The sequence below is a fragment of the Columba livia genome, chromosome 1, assembly GCF_036013475.1.
Source record: "Columba livia isolate bColLiv1 breed racing homer chromosome 1, bColLiv1.pat.W.v2, whole genome shotgun sequence".
Taxonomy (NCBI): Eukaryota; Metazoa; Chordata; class Aves; order Columbiformes; family Columbidae; genus Columba; species Columba livia.
The window spans coordinates 55444056-55468351 of record NC_088602.1 but is presented as its reverse complement, the minus strand read 5'-3'; the positions used below and the strand labels follow the sequence as shown (position 1 = coordinate 55468351).

General features: G+C 41.1%; 1 protein-coding gene across 1 annotated transcript in view; it reads right to left on the bottom strand.

The window, feature by feature from the left end:
- Positions 1–24019, bottom strand: part of HS6ST3 (heparan sulfate 6-O-sulfotransferase 3) — a 296217-nt gene extending 272198 nt beyond the window's left edge. The window contains exon 1 of the mRNA XM_065057130.1: positions 23269–24019. Within this exon, the coding sequence (XP_064913202.1) occupies positions 23269–23804 (536 nt within the window). The 5' untranslated portion in view covers positions 23805–24019. The remainder of the gene's footprint in view (positions 1–23268) is intronic.
- Positions 24020–24296: the final 277 nt, after the last annotated feature.

Genomic DNA, 24296 nt, shown 5'->3' with positions numbered 1-24296 from the left:
TAATTTAGTTTTTTCTCTTTTGTTAAGTGACTGGCTCTGTTTCCCCTGAAGTATATTCTGCTGTCTTCTCTCAATACCTCAACTGCCTTTACACTTACAACAGGTTAACAGTCCATCATCACTGGGCAAGTACACCAGATTAATTCCACATATAAACAAAAGACATTTAATGGCTTTTAAGCCTACAAATCCAAAGCATAATTGCCACTTACAGTCATCAAAGCACATGTATATTCTAAAGCCGGCTTCCTTCATAGCACCAAACAAGGATAAGTAAGTAATAAAAAACAAAAAGGGCTGAACACTTCAGAAGCTGTGAAAAAATGAGTACTGATTTTTAACAGCCATAACTATTCACTCTCACTTCCAATCTTCAATACCTTTATTCAAAGATTATCTAATATGCTGATATCACCCACGAGTCAGTGAAGTCTGAGCCACTACCCATTTTATGCAAGTTCTGGCAGCAGGTCAATACTGCCAGTTGCCACCTAGTGCCTCACCAAAACATTTAGCTTAAAACATGGATTTGCACAAATGTGCAACTTCAACACCACACAGAAAACTGTCAATATCAAATTACCTGTTCAACAAAGTGCAGGTTTAAAGAAGCTGATCCTCAGTTATTTCAGGTCCTACTTGAGAGGATAAAGTTGTAGAAGACTTACCAAATAATCTGAAGCCCATGGTCCTGTGATATTTCTCAAGTAGCTAGCTGAGGGCTTTAAGAAAAGAGGGATAAATGGATCTTCTCTTGAAAGTAAGAGGCAAGTTATTTTGACTAACTGGCATTTTTTTTTGGACTACTGTATAAAGATTTCTAATAGAAGGTGAGTATAGCTCACATGGTATCAAGGAAACCAAGCAACAGCAAACCTCTGAGCTTCTTTATCTGAGAAGAGTTTCCTCCCACTGATATCACTGCTGGAGACCTCAGCATGGCCTTCGAATCTTCGTAGCATAGGCTGTAAGTTTAGTTAGTGTGATTTGTTCTAAACAAAGCCTTTGAGTCAAGTAGTCTGAAACAATGAGAGAGGTTGAAGCAAGCAATAAAGTCATTAAGATTGCTCAGTAACCTGACCTCCCCATTTATTACTACTTCTCAATAGCAAGATATATGGGAAGATAAAGATAAGCATTTGTTCCACCTTCTGAAACAAGCAGATGCAGCTGACAGCATGATTTTAAATTCCATGCACCTGTGGAAATTTGCATTCTCTGCTACATGCAAGAAGTATTTAAAAGATAAACAAACCACAAAACAAAAAAAACCACCATCTCTCTTTTGAGGAAACCATTGCCCTTTCCCTTACACCAAATAGCCAGATGATAGGATATGTTATTTGATAGGACTGCACAACTATGTGACTGAATGGCAAAGGCACACAGCAGGGACACTTACACAATTGTAAATAAAACACTGTGTGTTGGGGGAATAGTTTGCTTACAGCCTAGGTAATTACAAATAGCCATATTTAGCATTTCCTAAACTAGAACAAACGAACTTCAGAGAGTTTCATTTACCCATGCCTATAAACATGAATGGCCCTTAATTCCTTATAAATCAGAATTCATGTTTTCTTGACTTGTCAGCATCAAACACCATTCTTTTGAGAAGTTCTGCCTCCTTAAAAATATATCAGCAGCGCACCAGAAAACTCCTTAATATACCGTCTCTGTGCCAGTAGGGATTTCTGTTGTTGTTGTTCTTGAGAATGACCCATAACTTAATCACATACTTACATATAACCTAAATATTTTCCTGGACTATTCTCTGATTAAGAAGGGGTGGGGGCAAATAGGGGTTCTGCCACTGTTGGACTGCTACTATGAGGCACTGTGAGAGATATAGAAGACCTATTTCACTATGCATGCAACAACTGTCAACTGATTCACCTTTTCACAATAGGTAACATGGTGAAAAACATTCTTTTCTGAAAGTCCTTTAATAGGACTGAACTGAAACTTTCCAAATCCTTCCCAGATGAGCAACACAAGTAACTATGCTAAGATAGTTAAGGTAAAATACCTTGGGCAACTGGTAGTCATCCTTCCACCAAGATGATGCCTAGGTGTGTCTTCTTCAAAACTGAACATCAAATAACCTAGAGCAAGACTAATCTGTGAGAATATAATAATTCTCAAGTTTAAACAAAATGAAGTCTCAAGTCCCACAATAAATATATGTGTAATTTTTGCTTATCACAGTAGCCAGTAACCCTTAAGCAAGAACATAATAATCTACTCTTATTTTAACAGGGCCAAAAATCAGTCTCAACATACTTTAAACAGGAAAAAAAACAAAGTGAGGCATCATCAGCTTAAAATTTCTTCCTATATACTTTCAAAATATTAAGAACTTCTTTTGCAACAAGTTTTTCCTCCACAATACACTTCTTACCTTTTCTTTCCAAAATACATCCAGATACAAGAAGAACAGAAGAGGTGCAAAGAATATGAGCAGAAATAATCTGAATAAAAGAAGACCTGATTGTTTTGATCTAAGTTACCAAATTTAAAAAAAAAAAAAAAAAGTCATTTATTACCTGTAAAAAATGTGAAGCCACTTGGGGAATAATGAGAGTAAATGAATGCTATTTTCCTTCATGTAACCAGTGTAAGTGGTCAAGTATAGGCATCTGTGGGCAAGCACACAGGAGAACATGAGTGTGGTAAACCCTCATTTCAATGTCCCGCTACAAAGACACAAGCTCATGTTCATGCTTTACAGAATTTTGTCTTCATTACTTCACGAGGTTACATTTTACAGAACACCACAAAACAGTTAGCAATTCATAAAATGCCATGTGATGAAGGGGGACTAAAACAGCAGGTTTAGAAATGATTTGGCAGAGAACAAAAGAAACCAGGGAAGAAAAGACACTGAGCACTCTTAGCCATTAAAAATAAAGAAAAGAAGCACACAAGCGACAGAGAGGGACAGCCCGCAAATAGGGGAGCTACAGGGCAGCTCAGACTGACAGTGCTCTTGATGGCTTTAGAAGGCAGAACCACGATCAAGCCTCAAAAGGTGGTTAAGCAAGGAGATTTTTCCCAGAGACTCTGAGGAAAAATCTCAAGGTGGAAAATGCAGATTGTCTCAAGCTGAGCAACCACTGGGAGAAGGAAGATTGAGCGGGGTTGGAAAGAAAGACTAAGGAAAAGCCAACATGCCCGAACGACACATAAAACAAGCAGTAATTTATCTTGCAGCCATATAACTAACTCTCTCTCACCCTGAGGTTTTCATATTTTTATCCTGGTCAGATTTGTTGTATTCTAACAAAGGCTTTAGCTTCAGGGACTGAAAAGTTTAGTCTCTGTCAGCATGTTTGATATAAAAACAGGGATGGGGATGTATAGAGGAAGTAATTCCACCTAAATGTGCTATCTGATGCTATCTGCATTACTGAGGAAAAAAAAAGAAGCCTTGTAGCTGAAGATTTAAAATTACAGTCTCAAGAGCCAGCGCAGTTTATCTTAAAAGTGCCAAATGAAGGTAAAGGATTTCTTTGCTTTATACATATTTAAGAACTCACAGGTAGTATTTCTAGCATCGCTACCGTATGTACCTGTGCTAACGGACGTAGCACTGAATAAAAAGCTGTCAAAATTTGCAGATTCAGAACTTCAGCTGAATAGGATTTACCATAGCAGATGTATCTAGGCACATCTTTTTATGTGCAAGTACTTTTCATACAGATATCTCATCAGGCCAAAAATGCTTTTTCATTATGGAAAAGATTAAAAGGTGCATATACATGCAGCTCAGAGAAATTTCACACAAAGTTTACTGTATTCCATTATTATTATTTTGATTCAGTAAATTTATAATCCATATATTGCAGTGCAAGTGTCTGCATAAGTCTGAGTGCTCTATGTGCAACTACGGCCAAGAAACTTCAAACTGATGTGACAAACCAAGTACCTGTGAAGCATGAAAGAATTAGGGCATGCAGAAACTTCTTGTCTCCTTCCCTCAAGAGCTTGCTTTTATTCTGAAAAGTTATGAGGATTTCACTGCTGTTATTTCTAAACTGTTTCTCTATCAATGATTCTCAAAATAAGCACTGTCCTAAAAGGACTCTCTTAATGCACAAGTTTCAGATAGGTAACTGCTAAAAGTTCGAGGACTTGAGTTATCTTTGAAGACAGGAAAAAATACATTAGGCTCACCTATTGTGAGTTTTAAAACCTGGAAAGAGCAATAGGCTTCTACCCTACCTCTGTGTTCTGTGGATGGCGGTTCAATTTGGACTGAATTGCCTGTTAAAATAAATATTAAAAAATTGTAGCCAGTTTCCAAAACTCCCCCTAAAACCTCTGTTCCACTTCACTGCCAAGCCACACGTAGCCTTCTGCTCCTCCTCCCCAACCCCTTGCAGACCTGAAAGGCCCCAGCCTCTCAGTAACACCCACAGCCTTACCCTATCTGCTCCGATTCCACCCCTGCGATCCATTCATGTTTACAATACAGTGCATCCCATGTCCTTCTACTGTCTCTACCAGTCCTCCCTCACACACCCCTGAAACAACGGTCCTCTAGACATCCTCCATTTAAGCAAAGCCAAGAGTTTGTCAACTTTAAGAACTCCCTCCGTCTGTTTACTTCTTGCTCCGGCCACACAAAACATCAAGAATGTACTTGCAATGAGGTAGTGAGTAACAAATCACTGTATCACACAACAAGTGATGTCATGTCATCCTAGAGAAGTATTTGAAAGATCTTGCAGAGAAGGAGCATAGAAATTCCTTCAGTGCAGGTCATCAAGGTTGGATCCAGTCCCTATGAGAAAATGAAATTATATTATGCCAGTTAAATTCTACATTTGTATTCCTTCCTTCACATCAAGCACAAACTGCCACAGGGTAAGGAACTTGCTTTTGACATGGCACAATTGCTAGGGCCAAGGAGTCAGCTTCCTCACTTGTGGTGCCTAGAAAACCTCTGTTTACTTTCATTCCAAATAAGAAAAAAAAATACCCTCCAGTATATATTAAAATCTATTATTCATTCACCTATTTAACTAGTCACAGATCTTTGTCGGGCATTCCCTAAACTTCATCTCAAGTGTGTTCATAAAGTGAACTTCAGAGATACTGGCCACACCCTATCATCTCTATGCCTTTGAATTCCTTTAACTCCTGTATCAAATTCAGATTTTTCCATAATTCTATCTATGCCATTATCCTTAACCGTTTTTTTTCTCCCAACTTCTTCTAACCCAGGTATTTCTGATGATCATCGCCTCATAACTGAATTTGTCACCCTTTTCCCATACCTCTCTCATTCTTCCAGATCACAAGGAATAAATAAGAAAATAAACAAATCGACCACTGGTCAAAATCATCTCTTTTATATGAGTGGATGAGGGATTTTTTTAAAGGAGCCACTGTGTGAATTGCTAATTTGTCATCCTAGGGGGTTCAGTTTCGTACGCCTGAATTTCACTCAGGTTTTGGACTATCAAGTCTAACATCCTCATTTCAGTGTATAATAGAGACATTTAAACTATAGCCACACCACCAGCAATACAAAAACACACCCAACAACAACAAAATAAGAAAAAGAGTTAAAGGTAGAGTGGCAGGACAAACAACGCTCTGCTCTAAGAAACTTTAATTTACAGTCAGCATAAGCACCACACTGCAAAGCCCCATTGAGACCCTTGGCTTGGCACCATGGCTGCACTAGCGGTAGATAAAGCCAGTTAGTTTACAGCATGAGCTTCTACACAACTTGCAGTTACATCTTTGCAATGCAGTCACATATGCAGCGACAGTAACTGAGAGCATTATATTGCTGGAAAAGCACGTAGGCCATTAAACTGGTTTGGATCAAACAGAAGAAAAAGACTAAGCCCACTCTAATAGTTTTTCAATAAAAAGATACTGCTGCTGAACTTTTCATCTAAGAGATTCTCCTCACATTAGTGTTTCAGCTCTAGAAGACTTAAGTGAGCTACTGAAGCAAAAGAGATACATCATAAGATCTAAGAATAAACTTTTAGTTCTTCACTTGGGATAATTTCCCAAGATTGTTACCAGAAAAAAGCCTGAGATCAGAAAAAAAAAAAAAAGACAGACATTATGGCTGCCAGTTTTATCATGTGCAGCCTTTGAAGAGACAGCTGAAAAGCAACACTGTACTTAACAGCATTTTCACACGCGCTACTAACCAACCTGTATCTCAGATAAGGGAAGAATCAATCTTCATTCAGGAACTGGAGCAACACCACAAGTCACAGGGCTCACCTTGCCTGTGGTGCCAGCAATAGAGTGAGCAAGGACACGTACGTCAGGGTGCGATCACTAGTATCAAGACAAACTAGCCCATGAGTACGGTAAGTGACTGGTGAGCCAGGTATCAAAACAGCCATAAGGCCAGGGTGTTTCTCTATGAGGAACACAACTGAAGGCTACTGGAAGGACCAGGAGACCCAGCTAGATCCACTGCTATAGAGACCACAGGGTCTGGTGGTCTCTGGGGCGACTGGGGACCCAGGGACCAGCTCCTGGAGAGGCAGCGTCTAAGGCCAGGTACCAGAGTGGTCCATCTTGTGTATATCTATTCCGCACTAATGGACCACAGAGGGGAACAGGGTAAGGTCATTGGTACTGTTTATGTTTGTGTGAGTGCTGAGTCGTGTGCCTACACTGCTCTCTGTGACTGGCAATGCACATATTATGTACATGTACTTGTGCACGTGCCTCCTGGGAACGTGTGCTCAGTCTTGCTCTTGTTGGACCTGAGGACATGGAGCTGGACAAGCCTTGCCGCCACTGAGTGACTGAAATTGGCAAAGTCCTACCAGATATACTGGCCCAGACCAAAGCAAGTCCTGACAAATAGGTGTCATGGTTTAACCCAAGCTCGCAATAAAACTACGAGAGCCGCTCACTCACCCCCAAATAGAGGAGAGAACCAAAAGGGAAGAGAGAAACATGGATTGAGGCAAACACAGTTTAATAAAATAACAATATATTGATACACTACTAGTAAATATATATATAAAATACAATATAAAATAAAAGATACTCAATGCAATTCCTCACAAACACTGAGCAGCCAGTCCCAGGCAGCAGCATGTGGTCTCAAAGCCAATCCCAGAGAGAGAAAAGAGGAAGAAGACAGAAATGCCCAGAGGCCTCTGAAAAAAGGTAGGATGGTGAAAGGCCCAACTAAATGACCCAAACAGAACTCCCCTGAACAGGTCTCCAGAAGTGAAGAGCCAGAGAGAGAGAGATCAGAAGATCCAGAATTCTCCTCAAATATGAATCATGATGCTAATGGGATGGAATACTCTTATTGATCAGTCTGGATGTCAGTCAAGCTCTGCCCCATCTCTGCCGCTCTTCCCAGCTGCCTCACACCTGTGGGCAGAGCACTCAGAACATCCCTGGCTCTCAGTCCAGAGCAATTGAAAACATTAACTCTGTCCTGGGGTGATATCTCTTGTTCTCAAACTAAGTCCAAATAATGACCATACTAGCTACGAAAAATAAACGTTTCTAACCGCATAAAAACATTAACTCATTTTCAGTCAAACCAGCACAATAATAAGATTAACCAACAAGGAGAAATTCTAGTGTACCCTAAGTACTCATCCACCTTTCAAAAATTAGTAGCTTGGGGACTTCCCAAAACAGTGTATTTAAACACTGTTAGTAGACTTCTTTATAGATGTACTATGTTATTTGAACAAAGATTAACTTTTAGCATCCACAGTGGGAAGGCTCACCTCCTCTTATTTTGAACCTGATACTTCCCCACTTATCTGACACTTCTTGGTTATCTGCTCTACGGTTTACAACTCTAATTCCCTCAGCACCCAGCAATCTTTATCCTACCCAGTCAAACCCATCCCTTTAACAAAATGTTGGCACAGAAGCCATTTCTGCCTTTCCCTGAACATTATGCATCACATTAATAAAGGTTAGAAGAGATCTCTGGCAGTCATTTAGCTCAAACCCCTGCTCAGAAGTCAGTCTAACTAGAGCCAGTTGCTCTAGGCTTTGTCCAGAAGTTTTGAGTAACCCCGAGGATGGAGATGCCACATGTGTCTGAGCAACCTCTTCCAGTGCTTGACCACCCTCATGGAAAAAGAGCTTTTCTTCTCACCTACTGAAAATTCCCATTTTCCAAATGGTGTTCATTTCCTCCTGTCCTATCACAGTGTGCATCCAAAAAGAGTCTAATTCTGATTGTCTACACATTCCCACTTGGAAATCGACTCGCAGCCCCAGTTTGGGGTCACCCATGAACCTGGTGAGATCAGACTCCATCCCATTATCTGGACCATTAATACAAACATTTAAACAGTGTTGGCATTGCTACCAGTTCTTGAGTGACACCTCAAGTAATCAGCCTCCAGCTGGATTTGTACAGCTGCTCACCCGCATTTGCAGCCCAATAGGCAGCTCATATTACCCTGTCACTTCATCCATTTCTCACCAGTGTGTCTGCAAATATCACTGTGCGAGAGCCTGGCAAAGTCCTTGCTAAGGTCAACACGAACAACACTCACTGCTCACACTTTGTCTGCGCAGCCAGTCTTCTCATCATGGAAGGCAAGAGTGTTGGTCAGGCACGGTTTGCCCCTCGTAGCTTTGTGCTGGCTGTTCCCAGTCCCCTTCTGGCTCTTCATGCGGCTGGAAAGGGCTTCCCGGGAAATGTTCTCAATCGCCTTCTGAGAGACAAAGGTCAAACCAACCAGCCTGTAGCTCCCTGAATCCTCCTTGCTGTGCTTCTTGAAGAGGAAGGATAATGTCATCTCAGAGCCCACACTGTATAAGTAAAACAAGGATGGTTTGTACACATCACTACTCATCTATCAACAAAGAAAGCCAACTGCTATTTTAGCGCTTACCTAAAAGTCTTCCTGCAAGTCCCCACAGTCAGCTTTTTCTTTACAATGCATAGTATCATTATTTCAGTATTCATCTTCTTTCCAGATGATATCCTTTTACCTTTATTTATTAGCACTTTAAAAAATAAATAAATGAACATATTAAAAATAAACCAGTGAAAGAATATTCCTCCACCCATGGTATGACCTTTCTTCTCATTTGATAGCAGCTTAGGTTCCCACAGAGCTTCTGATGGACAGCCTTGCTGAATGCCCTTGGCAACCCCAGCAGCCTACAGCTACCAAATCTCCCTTTGTGAACATGGTATTTATCTTCTTTCCAGAATCCTGTAAGTTTATTCAGGCATGATTTTCTATTGCAAAAGCCACATGCACCTCCCACTTCATTGTTCTAGATAACTATCCACTAATTCTATTTCTAGTAATAACTTCTAGTTTTCCCATTGCAGATGTTATGTTTACAGGTAAGTAGTAGAGGTCTTTTTTAAAATTACTTTCAAATTTCCCAAATATAAAGTTTTAAGTAGGAGGTCACATCCACATTTAGTAGCTTCGTTGTTTAATTCTTGAGCTCCTTTAAATACCATCTGGTTCTGGCAACTGGCACCTTTAAATACTATGTGGTTTATGCCTCTTTTTTTCTTCCTCTTCTTTTTTTTTTTTTTTTTTTTTTTTTTTTTTTTTAATTTGTTCCGCAATTGCCTCTACCAACAGTTCAATTTGAAGAGAGATCCTTTGATACATCCCCCATAATGAAAGGTTCCAGATCAAGAACCTCCTCAAAGCTCAAAGATGAACACAGATGCAAGAGGTAAAACAACAGCTTGCCTTTTTTCTTTCTTCTTGTTTTTTTTTTTTTTTAAACACAGCCTTATTTCAAATCAGGGGACAGAAGGAGAGATCATCTATTAGCCCTACACATTCTCTAACGGGCTTCTCATTCCCAGCATGTTTCAAAAAGATTAAATTTATACTTTCTGCAAATTCTTCCTCAAACATCTTTCTCAGCTGTAACACATTTTTACCAGAATTTATTAACTTCTGTACTTTGCTTCTGCAGACAAAACCTGACCTTTTCAAAAATGGTGCAAACTGCTTTGTATAACTACCTCTCTTCCCCTGCTGCTTAGCTATGCTATGCCAGGTTCTTTTGGAACTTATTTCAACAGGCACATGCATTTTCTCCCAGACTCCCATGTGGCATCTTCAAGTAGATCACATGCCACTTGCAAGAATTTTGCTTTTACAAACTGTTTTCAATATGTTTTTTTCATTATAAGTAGTTTTCTCTAAAAAAAAAACCAAAACAAAACCCCAAAGTAAGATCTTTTCAGAGGTAGAAGTGTTTGATTCTGGAAGACATTTGAAGACATTTTACAGAACAACTGTTTGGCAGTAACACTTTGAAGCAGATCCTGCACACAACAGTCAGAACCACATAAACTGCTTCTACATCTTCAGGTTTGTGGACTAAGTGCTCCATGAAATACTCACTAGCTGTGTCTAGCAATTTAGTCTCCACATCAATCACTGCTGCAGCCACTGCCACTACCATGCAGGCACCAGGCTGACCAGAGACCAATACAACTAAGAGACCAGAAGAGAATGAAAGGGCTCCAAAGAGAAAGAACTGGAGGAGAAAAACCACAATTAAGTCTGTTTCTGTGCATTTATACACCACATTGCTCAGGAGGCTCCAGGTTCTGGAATCAGGCATTTATCATTTTCCACAAGCTGCTGTTTCTCTTAATTTCTAACCCATGATTGCAGAGGAAAAAAAAAAAAAAGAAAAGAAAAAAATTCAGACCCTATTATGTGAATTCGAGAAGCAGAAAGCAAACAAATCTCTGTTAAAAGATAACTAAAAAGCATAAGATAACTGCTTAAAATTAGCTCTCAAAAATTTAAGAGAAATTTAAATTTTACTACTGTGACTGAACAAGCCACTGCAGACCCAAAAACACCTGCTGAAAATTGACTTGACAGAGCCATGTGCTTTCCTGTGTTCTGATGCAAACAGATGTTCTGTTTGAATCTCATTGCTTATTGCTTCTATCATAAAAGCACTTTTCCTTCTGTGTACCCCAGGGTTATCACCCCCTCTACTTGTACCTAAATCCTCCTCTTTACTTCAAACCATCACCTTTTTTCCCCAGGTTACACAAGCATTAGCAACCTTCTTACTTTCCCTCTGTAGCAGGGGGACAAAGCCAGCACCTACCCTGTTTCCCCAAAAATAAGACCTACTCCCAATATGAGCCCTCGTATGATTTTTCAGGATGCTCAAAATATAATATAAGCCCTACTCCAAAAATAAGCCCTAGTTATGGTTCATTTAAAAAGTCCATTTAAATAGTGTCCAGGCAGCTATACATGTAAAAAAGTAATAAGTTTTGCAGCAAAAATTAATATAAGACACTGTCTTATTTTCGGGGAAACAGGGTATCTACCTTCCTTCACCTGCTGGGAAGGACTCCCCTCCTCAGGATAAAACCAATGGCTCAGACCCTGCAGAGCTGGGTTTCAGTGTTGCCGACTGAGAGCTGATGGTAAGGCATGAATATTTTCCTGCCAGCTCTGTCAACACTAATCTTAAATAGCTTCTTCTCCAAGACATTATAAAAGCAAAAGACTGAGGCATATGCTATAGAGGCACCTTAAAATTGTTTAATACTTTATCCTAGGAGAAGCTGAATACAAATCGAAGGGAAACAATCGTAAAAGCCCCCTGAGCAGCAGCTTAAGGGAACAGACAGAAACAAAGGGGAGTTACACAGAAATGAATCTTTTCTGTTGCCCGTCTTTTCAGGTATGGGGAAGGAACAGTTATTTCTCCTCATCAGTTTTTGTGTACTACTAGGAATAGAGGGAACAGTAAATAAATAAAAAAAATATTAGGACAGATTAAAGCAGTCAATTCTGTTAGCCTTTGCAAGGAGGCCAAACCGCTAAAAATCCAAGAGCCCCTTTGAACCTCAGCAGGGCAGACGAGCTCAGAGACAAGCAATTCAAGCCTGCAGGTTGCCAACAAGCCGAGCAGAGATGAGCACTACTCCAGCCAGCTCATTCCTTACACAACACAAACAGGTACAATGCAAAGTGGATGCGAGTCACACAAGAAAAGCATACAAAACAAAAGCAAAAGAGCTGGCAAGATAGGAAGGACAGCTATGGGGGAGAAGGGGCAACATCGGCTGCCAAGTGTAGGATGTAACCTGGATAACACAAGAGGTAGGAGTCATCTTTACAGGGAAGAAAAAACCAAACCAACAAACAAAAAACTCCCACACCCCCCATATCATGTGTTTGTGGAAGAAAAACTTTCCTTTTCCATATGTCCTTTTAAGCTCTTCTGCCATCTATACATATGGCACAGACTGAAAATCCTCTAGTCATACAGTACCAAATTTAGCTCCTGAATTGATACCCAACTTGTAATTGTGTTTAAAATATCAATGCAACTACAATGACCTTCCTGCTATGCATACTTCCTAATTCATGTGATTATGTTTTGTTTGGGTTTATTTTTAATATTTTCTTTGGAACTACCCGATAACAGACTGAAATACAAGTAGCAGAGCATGAAACAAGAATGATAAACATCCACCATTCCCACTGCTCTCCCAATCAAAGCTGCAGTTCTGTGCGGTCTCACTTAAGCTTCCCAAGTCAATCTGTTTGTCAGATACAGTCCATCAGTTTTACTATTACTCTGCAGCAATGCCCAGCAGCTGTTTAGATGCCCGCTGCTGACCCATATCACAATGGGATTCTTTGTCCTGTTGTCAGATACCTGGCAATTTAATCAAAACAAAAAGAGATATACACTAATACAAAATAATCTGCAGAAGTCAGAGGTACTGCTGGAAAGCCCAACATACGTTTACATGCTTGATGAGCTGCCAACTTCAGACAAAGGATGCAGCAAAGTGGAGATCAAAATGAAGACGTTGCTGAAGAAGGCAATGTGCTGTTACAGGGGACCTGGGCTTTTTAGGAAAAGCTTTTTTCAGTTACTCCTTTTATTTAGGCAGCTAAATTCTCTACTTGGTGGAAACTTCAACAGGCATTTTCAGGTTTTAAAAGCTTGTCAAAAAAGCTTTTTTTACTTGAACAGAGTTGAGCTGAAGTTTGTGACACAAGTCTTCAAAGAGGGACTTTAAACCTTTACTTCACAAAAAGAATGTTTAGTGTCAAAAAATACATACACACAAGATAATTATGAGGTTTCTCACCAGTAACTTAATAACTAGACTGATTTAAAACTTTTAAAGATCACGCCTTCTTGATTTTCCTACTTAGTGTTTTTTAAGCATTTACAGTCCATTGAAAAGAAGGTAGAGGTATAAACACCAGTTCTTTGCCTGTATATTTGTTTCTTTTTTGTGGATTCTGTATTTGCCTACAGATTATATTATACAGAAGTTATGAACCTTGCAGAGAAGAATCTTAACTATCTTGAAAGTTCATTCTAATAATTTTGGAATAGGAAAGGAAAGGCAAAACATCTATGGTCTTTCATTGTAATCCCTGGGAAGTTATTTCACGTTAACATACGACAATTAAGGTTTTACACTATAATTTAACTGTGAACAGTTTAATAATGAAAGTTATCACTTCAGACAGAAGTTAAAGAGCTCTGAAGAATGCTGTCTGCAATGTGAATATGAAAAACCACTGAAGTGTTTGCTTTCTGGACAAAAATAATTTGAAAAGAAATGCTTGACTCAACATACCCTGAAACTGGATAAATATTTATATAAAATAATGAATATTAGAGAACACTATGAGTCCAAGTATTAACAACAACAAAAGAGAGAAATCTGTGACCATTTCTTATTTACTTAATTGCTATTCAAGTTCTGGTTTATGTACTAAGCTCAGCTTAATAAGAAAAAGTGGACCTGCCCTAGCATCAAAGCAGTACACCATCCCAGTCTTAAAATAAGTGTACAACAAAACGGCAAGACAAGGATTATGAGACAGGGCAATATAGCAAGATGTCCAATTGGGCTGCAAGTGGGAGTGGGTTGGTACAAAATCCAGCTGGTGGCTGATTACTTGTGTCACTTGAGAAGTGACAGTGATGCCAATGCTGTTTAAAGGTCAGTATTATTGACCTGGGTGATATGACAGAGTCTGGTCTCAGCAGGCTCCTAGATAACCCCAAACTGGAGAGAGAGATCAATACTCCAGAGAACAATGCTTCTATTCAGAGCAACTTCAAGTGGGAAGAGAACTGTTTTGATGGAAACCTCGTGAAGATCAACCACAGCCAGTGGTTTACTGTGAGGGTGGTGAGACACCGAACAGGTGAGGCACTGGAACAGGCTGCCCAGAGAAGCTGTGGATGCCCCATCCCTGGAAACATTCCAGGCCAGGCTGGATGGGGCTCTGCGCAACCTGACCTAGTTGAAGATGTCCCTGCTCATTGCAGGAGGGTTGGACTAGATCACCTTTAAGGTCCCTTCCAACCCAAATCATTTGATGATTCTAAGCAAAAGAAAAACTCGCACCTGAGGTAAAGTAGGAACACACAAGACAACATGCTGGGCACTGAGGGGCTAGGACACAGCTCTGCAGAAAAGGATCTGGGGCTCCTAGTGGCCAACAATGTGCCCTTTGTCAGGCTAACCAAGTATCAGGCTATGCTAGCAGGGGCTAGCCAGCAGGCTGGGGGAAGTGACCTCCCCTCACCCCTCTATTTAGCACTGGTAAGACAGCATCTGGAGTGATGCACCCAATTTTGGGCCCGACAGTAAAAGACAAACCTTGGTAAAATGGGCACTGTTAGTAGATGGCTGTCAAGATGATCAAGGCGCTGGGACATATGACACAGAAGATGCGGCTGAGTGAGCTAGGTTTAGACCTTATTACTCTGTTGAATTTTCCTCTGGGAGTATATAAAGAAGTAATAACCGGACTCTTTTTGGATGCAAACAGCAATAAGACAGGAAGAAATGAACACCAGTTGGAAAATGGGAAATTTCAGCTAGGTGAGAAGAAAAGCTCTTTTCCCATGAGGGTGATTAAATGCTGGAAGAGGTTGCTCAGAGACGTGTGATATCTCCATCCTTGGAGTTACTCAAAATTTCTGGACAAAACTCAGAGCAATCTGCTCTAGTGAGACTGACTTTTGAACAGAGGTTTGAGCTAAACTACTTCCTACCTAAATGATTCTATAATAAATCCAAATGACTAGTAGTAGAGAAGAAAAAAAAGTATTTAATACTCTTCTCCTCTAAACCTTGTTAAGTCAACAGTAGAAAAGTTACAGCGTTAGCCTGACAGAGGCTTTTCTGGCATGTTAACAAAGTTTTTGCGGTTACAGAAGTTATCGATCACTCACATTTGAAGCTTCTTGGGAAATAATGGTCTGACTCTCACTACTAAAAATTAAGGCTCAGTTAAAGGATGAAAATATTACATGACAGCTGTGCTACTGGGGTTTTAAAATGTAGGAGGTGAAGATGCTTACATTAACATTTGGGTCTCTTATAACACCTGACTTGGGAAACCTTTGCCAAAAAAAGACAAGACCTATGCAGGACAGGAGCTGAAACTAGCTGGTTTCTCATTATTTTCACATCCTTCTCTTCCAGCAACTATAAAGGAACCCTAAACGAAGTTTTATTTGGAGAAAGTGAACTTTCAAATTGCATAATTTTTATCCTTCCTTCACCTCACAAGTGTAGCTTTATTTCTGCTTCCTTGCCTCTTCTGCTGTCTTCCAGACTCCAATCTAACTTTGGGCTTGTTCCTACACTGCTTCTCTTCTTTCCCCTTTTACTCGGAGGATTTCCTCAAGTAAACACCATCAGCTGCTATTCTGCCCACCCCCACATTCTCAGCCATAGCCTGTGTGCAAAGACACACGGAAATAAAGTAAAAAATGTAAAGTAGCTAGTTTGCAATGTGAAAATACACAAACACCGAGATACAAATGTAGTTGCTACTTAAACCAAAGCCAGCTCAAAAAAAAAGTTCGAAATAGGCCAGCTGTTTAAAGAGAAAAAAAAAAAAAAAGAAGCTTTTTTTCCCTACATTACTATCTCTATAATTTCATTTAACATGTATTTTAAAGTAGAACATGCCCAAGTCCTACAAATGGAAATCTGTAAATCAGCAAGCCCTTTCAATTGACATTATTAGACTTCAGATGAGAATATGAAAAAATTGGACGTTTTTGATTAGTCTTTTGTGAAGTATCCTCATTCTTTTACTCACCTCACTTCAAAGTTTGTTTGCAGAAAGTAACCAGTCTCAGAGGGGTCAACTCCTCCACATACTCTCAACATCCTGAAGGGGACATTCCCCACCAGTACCAAATAAAACCAGGAACCACATGGCCAGCCTTCTCATCAGCATCAAGTTGCTTCACAGAACTAGCAAGTCTGGTCTCAAGTCAATGATGAGTAGCATGGTTTGTTTCATCAGTCCTTCATTATTTTGTCTTTTGGAAACTGGAGCTGCATGAGGTCATTGACTTCCCCCTCCCTGCACTATTCGTCATAAGGCTCTCAAGGTTTCCCCACTACTAAGCCACTAGTCAGCATTGTCCTGTGCAGGGACAGGAGTTGGACTCAACGACCCTTGAGGGTCCCTTCCAACTCAGGACATTCTATGTTGGGCACCTCTACCAGTTTGTAGACACTCAGAGCCACGCTTCAACCTGCATTAATACACATTCACAACTGACATATAAGTGTACAAACGCAACATTTCTAATATATCTGAAATCCACTTAGTATCAACCATTTCCTAACAGATTACTAATTTCTAAAGAAAGCAATGGGGTTAAGACATTACATTTAAATCATTAATTACAAGCCAATCGCCCCTCCACCCCCTGCTTTTTCTAAGATGATTTTAAGCTGTGGGCCAAACTCCAGATCTTTGTAGAAGTATATTTGAGGTCATCTAACAAGCAAGCTTCACAGCAGAAGCAAAGTCCTCTGAGCTTGAATACAAAAGGCCCTATCGCTATGAGAACACATTTTATACTTTTGTAGTCCATACATATCAAGATCTCAAGCAGGGTATTTTAAAAAGAAGGACCCAGTTTGAAACCACTGTATCTCTGCAACCACAAACTATCAACTATTGTCTTGATGCTGACAGCAACCTGTACTTCAAGAGTTATTGATTTTGCCACTCTAGAATGTGTTCTGAAAGATCCATGCCATCTTGAACAAAATCACAGAGTATTTGTTATTATATTTTTACCCCCTCAATTAGTAGTTGTTTCAAGGCTGAATCATTTTATCACAACAGCTGTCCAAGTTAGACCCTTAATTCATACAATCAGCCTCCTACACAGTGTTTGGAAACCTTGTTCACCAATAAAAGAACTTTGAAGGGACTGAAGTTACCTTCTAAGGCAACCGGGAACACTAGGACACCCAGTGTCATCTAGCACTAGAAGTTTGGGTTACAAGTACTTCCAGAGAACAGGCTACAAGTTGAATGCAATGCTAAATACACTAAAGAATACAGATTCCCTTCCTTCCTTCCTTTCATCACATCTCATTCTGCACAGAGACCAGCAGAGTTTTTATTAGCTCCATTCACTACCATGGTTGCACCAAACTCTGTGAGGAACCATTTCACCCTTGCTGATTTAGAAAGGAACATATGAGAACTGCAAACACACCTGAAGGGAGAAATTACTGACTTCAACCACCTCTCTACACTTTCTGTTGAGCTTCTGTGTGATCACTAGAGCTGAGCTGGCAGAGATTTCTTTCTTCCTCCACAAAGTGTTCTAAAAAACAAGAGTAAGGTCACAATTTTATCCCTATTTTTGCCACTGGCTGGGTCTACAGATTTAATCTCTATCAGCATAATGGCATTACGCAACAACCTTTTCCACTCACACAGTAACTCTTCCCATTCCACCTCAAAACAACACATACTCCAAAGCTATGTAAGAATTTATTTTAATCAATACCCTATTCAAGAGGATTGGAAACTACTCTAAATTAGGCAGCTAGATAATAAAAATCAAAAAGCATTTTAATAACACAAGAGAGTTACAGCATCTGCTATGACTTACAACACTGTAGAGCCCTAGGGGATGCTACTCACATTTTTACTCTTTCCTCCCCCAGGGTTTCTCTGCCTGGCTTCTGCACAAAGAAGAGAATAGCTTCTTCATTTTAGAGAAAAAAATCTTATTAGACGGCCTATTTTCCAGAATGCAATGCCAGAAGAAGCCAAAAGCCACCCCAACATGATATAAGCAGCTAGATTAAAAAGGAAGCAGCAAGGCCTGCATGAAAGGAGCAAATTTGCTTGGGTAAATCACTAAATTCTCTTCCAGGCAACCAGAACTGCCGCTCAGGTGATTATTTTCATTATATGCACCTCCCTACCTCAAAACTTACTAAGTTTCACAGGTATCTGTAAATCACAATGATGGGTGAATAAGAACAATCAATTCCCAACTGAATTAGTGCTGACCACTCTTTTACCAATACTAGCAATTAACAGTAAACATGAGTTCTAGTCATTTTTGTGGACTTCAGCAAGACAACCTGTTGAGGTTTATTGCAGCAGCTTCAAATGTCTGAAGACAAGACTTCAAGTCAGAAGTTTTCCAGAGCTGTGACAACCCCAATGCTGACAATTTCCATCCGCATTGATAATTCATCTGTTACTCTGGACAGGGCAAATCTCACGGGAGACAAGCACAGTGCAAAAAGTAATTGAAGAGAGTTACTAGTTGTTGCCACAGTTGTAAGACAAGTCATCTTTAAATGCATAGATTAACAGAGAGCATTAGTGTTTCAACGAAGTTGGATCAAATCAGTCCAATTTCCCTCTAAAATACAGAAATTGACTTAAAAAATGAACAGTGGGTTTTTTTTTAATGTTAAGAAGTATTACATTAGACAACATTTCTGATTAGTGTCATAAGTCAGAAAAAGCAGAGTCTAGAAAAAACATGGCATGTCAGGAGCAGAACTCCTTGGAAAGCAATTTGAAAAATTAGATCAAACAAAATGTTTATTACAATGGGATTTAGTTCTATCCAGTGTTCACACTGACAACATGGATGCTGAATACAGAACACACTTATTAAAGATGCCAATGATGAAGAGCTAGGAAAGCCAAAATTAAGATCTAAATTAATTTTTACAAATTAAAGCAACTGACAGAAGAGGAATGAAATCCAGTGGGGATGAACACAAAGCTCATATAAAAAGACAATGGGAAATATAAGTAGTAGTTTTCAGAAAATGAATAGTGTCTAAATCCCCAAATGAACAGTCAACATCAGGCAAGTGCAAAATAGGCAAGCATCACTGAAGTGTACAATCACAGGTACAACTTTCAGCATAAGCACAGCAATTTTTGTTGCTCCACTTCATACTACACTTACAAACTAAACACTGTACCCCCACTGAAACATCACATTTCAAGAAAATAACTGACACAAATACTAAGAGGCATGTTAAGAATGGCCTACAATGAATACAGAATCCCTCTTGTTCCTTAGATTTATGGAAAAAACTCGCGTAGAGCTTAATGGCTCTAGCATTCATTTCAGTAGAAGATATGCAGGTATGCTAGACAATTCATGGGGTTTTTTCAGATGAAACCTTTGTGGTTTTTGTGCTCCCCACTAACTTCAGCATAATCTTAATTTTCAATTAATGCTCCTCTTAAATTTTTGTGATTATCATAGTTACCTTGGCTGCAAAGAACAGAGTCCATCTTACTCTCTGTTATTGCTAGAGCTTCAAAAGCATTCAATAGTCAAATACAGGACAGCATAACAAAAAGGAATCCTACTAATAATTTCTATTCAAGTCTCCCAATCCCATGACTTACAGGTTTACTGCCGATTTATACTTCCATTGAATAAGAGAGCACACAGTAAATTAAACGGACATGAGGAAATGGAGAGTATAATGGAAGTAAATGAAAGAAAACCAATAGTTTTGAAGACTAAACTGCGCTGGGGTTTACAAAATTAGACTGATTTTACTGTTTCATACAAGAAAATAGGACAACACTTTCAATGCAGTATTCTTTTGAGTGTGCAGTTTAAAATATTACCTTCCCAGTTTAATCAAACCTGTAATAATTAATAATTATTAATGATATTGCAGGCACACCAGCAAGGGAGAAAACGTGCCTTGATCAGGACTTCTAAGGTCCCCTCTCAATCCCTCATCCATAGAATAGAGAGGCAAAGCAAGCTGCACCTCACACACCAAGTTTTACCTGGTAACCTAACGGACAATCAGTTTGGACAAAGTCTCTGCAACGTTAGATGTGGAATTCTTTTAATCTAGTTTTGGACATCAAGTCCCAATTAGCTATTCCAGGCTTCCCTTGTAATCAGTGAAAGGAAGAACTGCCCCTCCAGAAGACAGATGAGAAGGTATCAGACATGTCTTAGACCCTCTAAACAACTGCCTGTATTATTCCATTTCTCCCCACTGTCTAAAGAGGTGGCTTAATGTCACTCAGACCTGAGATCGACTCTTCCCTGGCAGCTCAGGTTAGACACCTAACAACATTTCTCTTCCCTTTCTTTCCTCAAGCAGTGTTGGCTAAGATTCCACAGTCCCAGCTCCTTGGCACCTCTGAAGGAAAAGCCAAGTTCCAGAGGTGGAGCCAAACACAAGCATCGTCAATGACTTCCAGAGAAGGCAGAGCAAATGTACAAGGAAATGAAAGAATTCTCATTTAAAACAAGTATTTCACATCATTCTCTGTTATCTTTCTGTTGTAACAGCCATTTTTTGTAAAGCAGAGTAAATAACCCAAGTTGTAGACACAATGCATAGCTGAAAACTACACTAAGAAGAATTTAAAACTGCTTCAGCTGCTTACCCTTCACAATATCCTCACTGGCCAGACAACAACTTTGTAAAAGTGAAAAACTATACATTAGTTTGAAAAACTAATAGCCTGGGTCTGTAAACACCTAAGCAGATATTTCAGCAGAACATCTCACATCCTGAAAATTAAAACATATGCAAATGTTTGAAGAAATAAAGTCTAAAGTTGCTGGTTTGTTTTATTGTGTGGTGTTTTGTTGTTGTTGTTGGTTTTGTTTTATTTTCAAGCACTGGCATTCGAAACAATTCTTCACAAAAAAAAAGTAAGTTCTACAACTTCACAATAGCATCCAACACATTGACAACAAGCAACTTTTCATACTAAAGTACCTAAGCCGGGACAAGGGCACATGACACTTCATACCATTAAAATACATTAAGAGGTAAAGGTTCAGTTACATCAAAATCAGAGGGTTACACAATGCATTTTACAGCCCGTTGAAAAACTAAAGTCAACCTACGTGATTATAAGGAGAACACAAAGGGAAAAACGAAAAGGCGAAAGAGAACAATACAACATATAATTACTCACAGCACCTTCCTCACTTACGTAAAGATGAATCAAGGAGTGTAATGTCACACTAACAAAATCATTCACTAACTAAACAAAAAAAATTGAAGAAAACACTATTCAGCTATAATGGTGAAATGACATTACATGTTTTTCTTCAATCAAAATAATTACTAGTTATCTAGCAAATAACCACTATGACCTGCTTTATAATTCAATTCAAAATTCTAAATTTACTTAATATAACCATTTTTTTAATTTAAAAGTACCAAAGCCACTACTCCAATTTTACGGCCCGTTCATAATCTTTACAATTCAATTTAACTCTCAGTTATTTACCTACTAATATTCTTCACGACACAGGAAAAAAAGGACTCCGTGGCAGACTATGTATTCTCAGACATTTCTACAAGTATTTCTCTTCCTCATCCCCTCCCTGGTTTACGAGTTTACTGAACATTCCTTAAAGCCATACAGTTAACACGAAGTTATTTTGTCCCTGAAAACATTCACACCTTTTTTTCCACTATCACACAAATCTTTAGCTAAAGATTTTTCACAAAGTTGTATTAATAACCTTAAGAGTACCCTGTAAATCCAGTCCAAGTTCCCAACCATTAACAATAAATTCAAATTACTCTCACTGGAGTCATGCCAAACGTGACTAGCTTTGCCGCATGGGAGGGCCTTTAATGTTCGCATCAAATAATCTTCAAATTGTTCAACAACAACAATAACCAACTCTGTTCTCTTGATGAATAGGCACTGTGAAAATCAGTCCACATATGTTATGGACTGTACCCGTTTCTAAATTACAAGACACAAAACCATGTGTGAGTGGTCCTACTGAAAATCTGAAGTCTGCAGACTCATAAAATTAAGATGAATAGTAAAATGAAAGAACAGAAGTTATTTGGAAACTATATAACTAGAAAAAGAGGTATCTTTCCTAAACATTATACAGATGTTGCAATTACAATCATTACCGTGCAAAGATCTAAGAGAGAATCCAGCTGCTAAGTTCTTACTATACATGTTTAAAATTTATCACACAAATAAATATAGGATCTCATATCAGCCTGAAAATCTGATTTAACGGTAAATAAATCAGAACACAGCCGAAAACTTACTGAATCACCTAAATCTATCCCATATCGAGAGATTAGACATCTAATAATTTTTCCATTTAAAATACAGAAAGGACGTTTTGTAACACCCAAAAAAAAGCGTGATACAAGACGACACGCAGTGAGGCAGCATGCACACAAAATTCAGAAGTTTTCCATCGTCATCGTATCATCGAAAGAACACCAGCAGCGTGATTTTTCCCTAGCACTGCGTTCCCTGCAGAACGCCTGGCACACACCGTCTCCTGACTTGCAACTCACACACGCAGCGAGCGATCAGTGCCCAACGGGAAGCACAGAACCAGCCTTTCCTCCAGCAAGAAACACGGGGCGGGGGGGCGAAAAAAAGGCGATTTTAAGGGCTTCTGGACACGTCAAACTCCACCAGTTAACACCACTCAGTAGCTGCAGCGATCCATTAGATTCTGCACTCTTCTTATGCAGAAGAGCGCCGTGTTTTGTTAAATGCAAGTTTCGAAAGGGCAAATAGGTTAAGTGGAACTTGCATTAAAAAAAAAAAAAAGGCCGAATAATTTCTCGTCGCAGTAACGTGTACAACAGGCAGCTACGCAGAATCCGCTAAATTTGAAGCGAAACGAATGCATTACAGGTAACAGTGAGGGGAAGAGCCCAAACTAGAACCTCCTCTGGGAAATAAACCTTGTTTTAAAGAAAAAGAAAACAACTTTGCTTCTTAATGACGGCGGCGGCGGACAACTCCGGCCAAACTGCCGGAGAGCGGTACCCACCGCGCCGAGGAACGCGGGATCTGATTCCGAGTGGGTGGAAGTCGAGCCCCCGCACACGATGCCACCGGGCACGCGTGGGCCGGCAGCCCCACCCCGGGCGGGCTTCCCCGCCACCTCCGCGTCCCCCGGGGTGTGGGGAGAGCGGCCGGCACTGACCTGAGGGTGCGGTTGCCGGCGCAGCCGCGGCGCTCCATGGCGGCGGGCACGCAGCTGGTGAGCTCGGTCCAGTCGGCGTGCAGCCCGCAGCTCCAGCCGGTGGAGAAGCGGGAGAAGAGCCAGGTGTCCTTGTCGCCGCCCGGGCGGTGGCAGGCGCACTTCTTCTGCCCGGCCCGGCAGTAGCAGGGCTGCTCCAGGCGGATGTTGCGCACCAGGTGCCTCCCGAAGGTGGTGCCGCCCGTCTTCTGGATGTGGAGGAACACGATCACGTCGCGGCCCCGCATGTCGAACCGCACCCGCCGGCACAGCTCCCCCCGCGCGAACGGGAACTTGGCCACCAGCCGCGGCAGCGCCGCCGCCGCCTCCTCCTCCTCGTCCCGCTCCGCCGGGTCCCCCCCGCGGCGGGCGGCGGAGGCCGGCGGGCGGCGAAGGCAGACGGCGCCGGGGCAGGCGGGCGACACGTACTGGTAGACGATGAGCAAGAAGAGCAGCGCCAGCAGCGGCGGCAGCAGCCACCTGTTGAAGCGCTCGTCCATGGCGATGCGCTGGAGCAGCGCGGCGCGGGCTCAGGCGCTGCCGGGCGTTGACAAGGCGGCCGCCCCGCTCGGATCCCGCAGCCGAGAGGCGCCCGGCTCCCTTCCCGACGGCATGTTCGTCGCCGGCGGCCGCGGCTCGGCTCGGCTCGGCTCGGCTCAGCTCCGCTCCGCTCCCCTCAGCCCAGCGCGCCGCGCCCCGGCCCGCCCGCGGCGGCCATCCCTTGCCCGCTCCCCGCGGCTGAGGCGAACGGGAGCCGCCGCGGCGGGAGCAGCAGCTCCCGAATCCGCTCCGCCGGCAACTCTCCAGCACAAACACACCGCTCGGCCCCCCGCGGGGCGGGGCGGGCCCCGCTCCCAGCCAATCGGGGCAAAGCCGCCTGCCCGAGCAGCCAATGTGCGAGTATAGCACGCCGGCTGTATGACCAATGGGAGCGGACGGAGAGTAAACGGGGGTGGTGGAAGTCCTTCCTCGCTCCCCTCCAGGTATCGGAC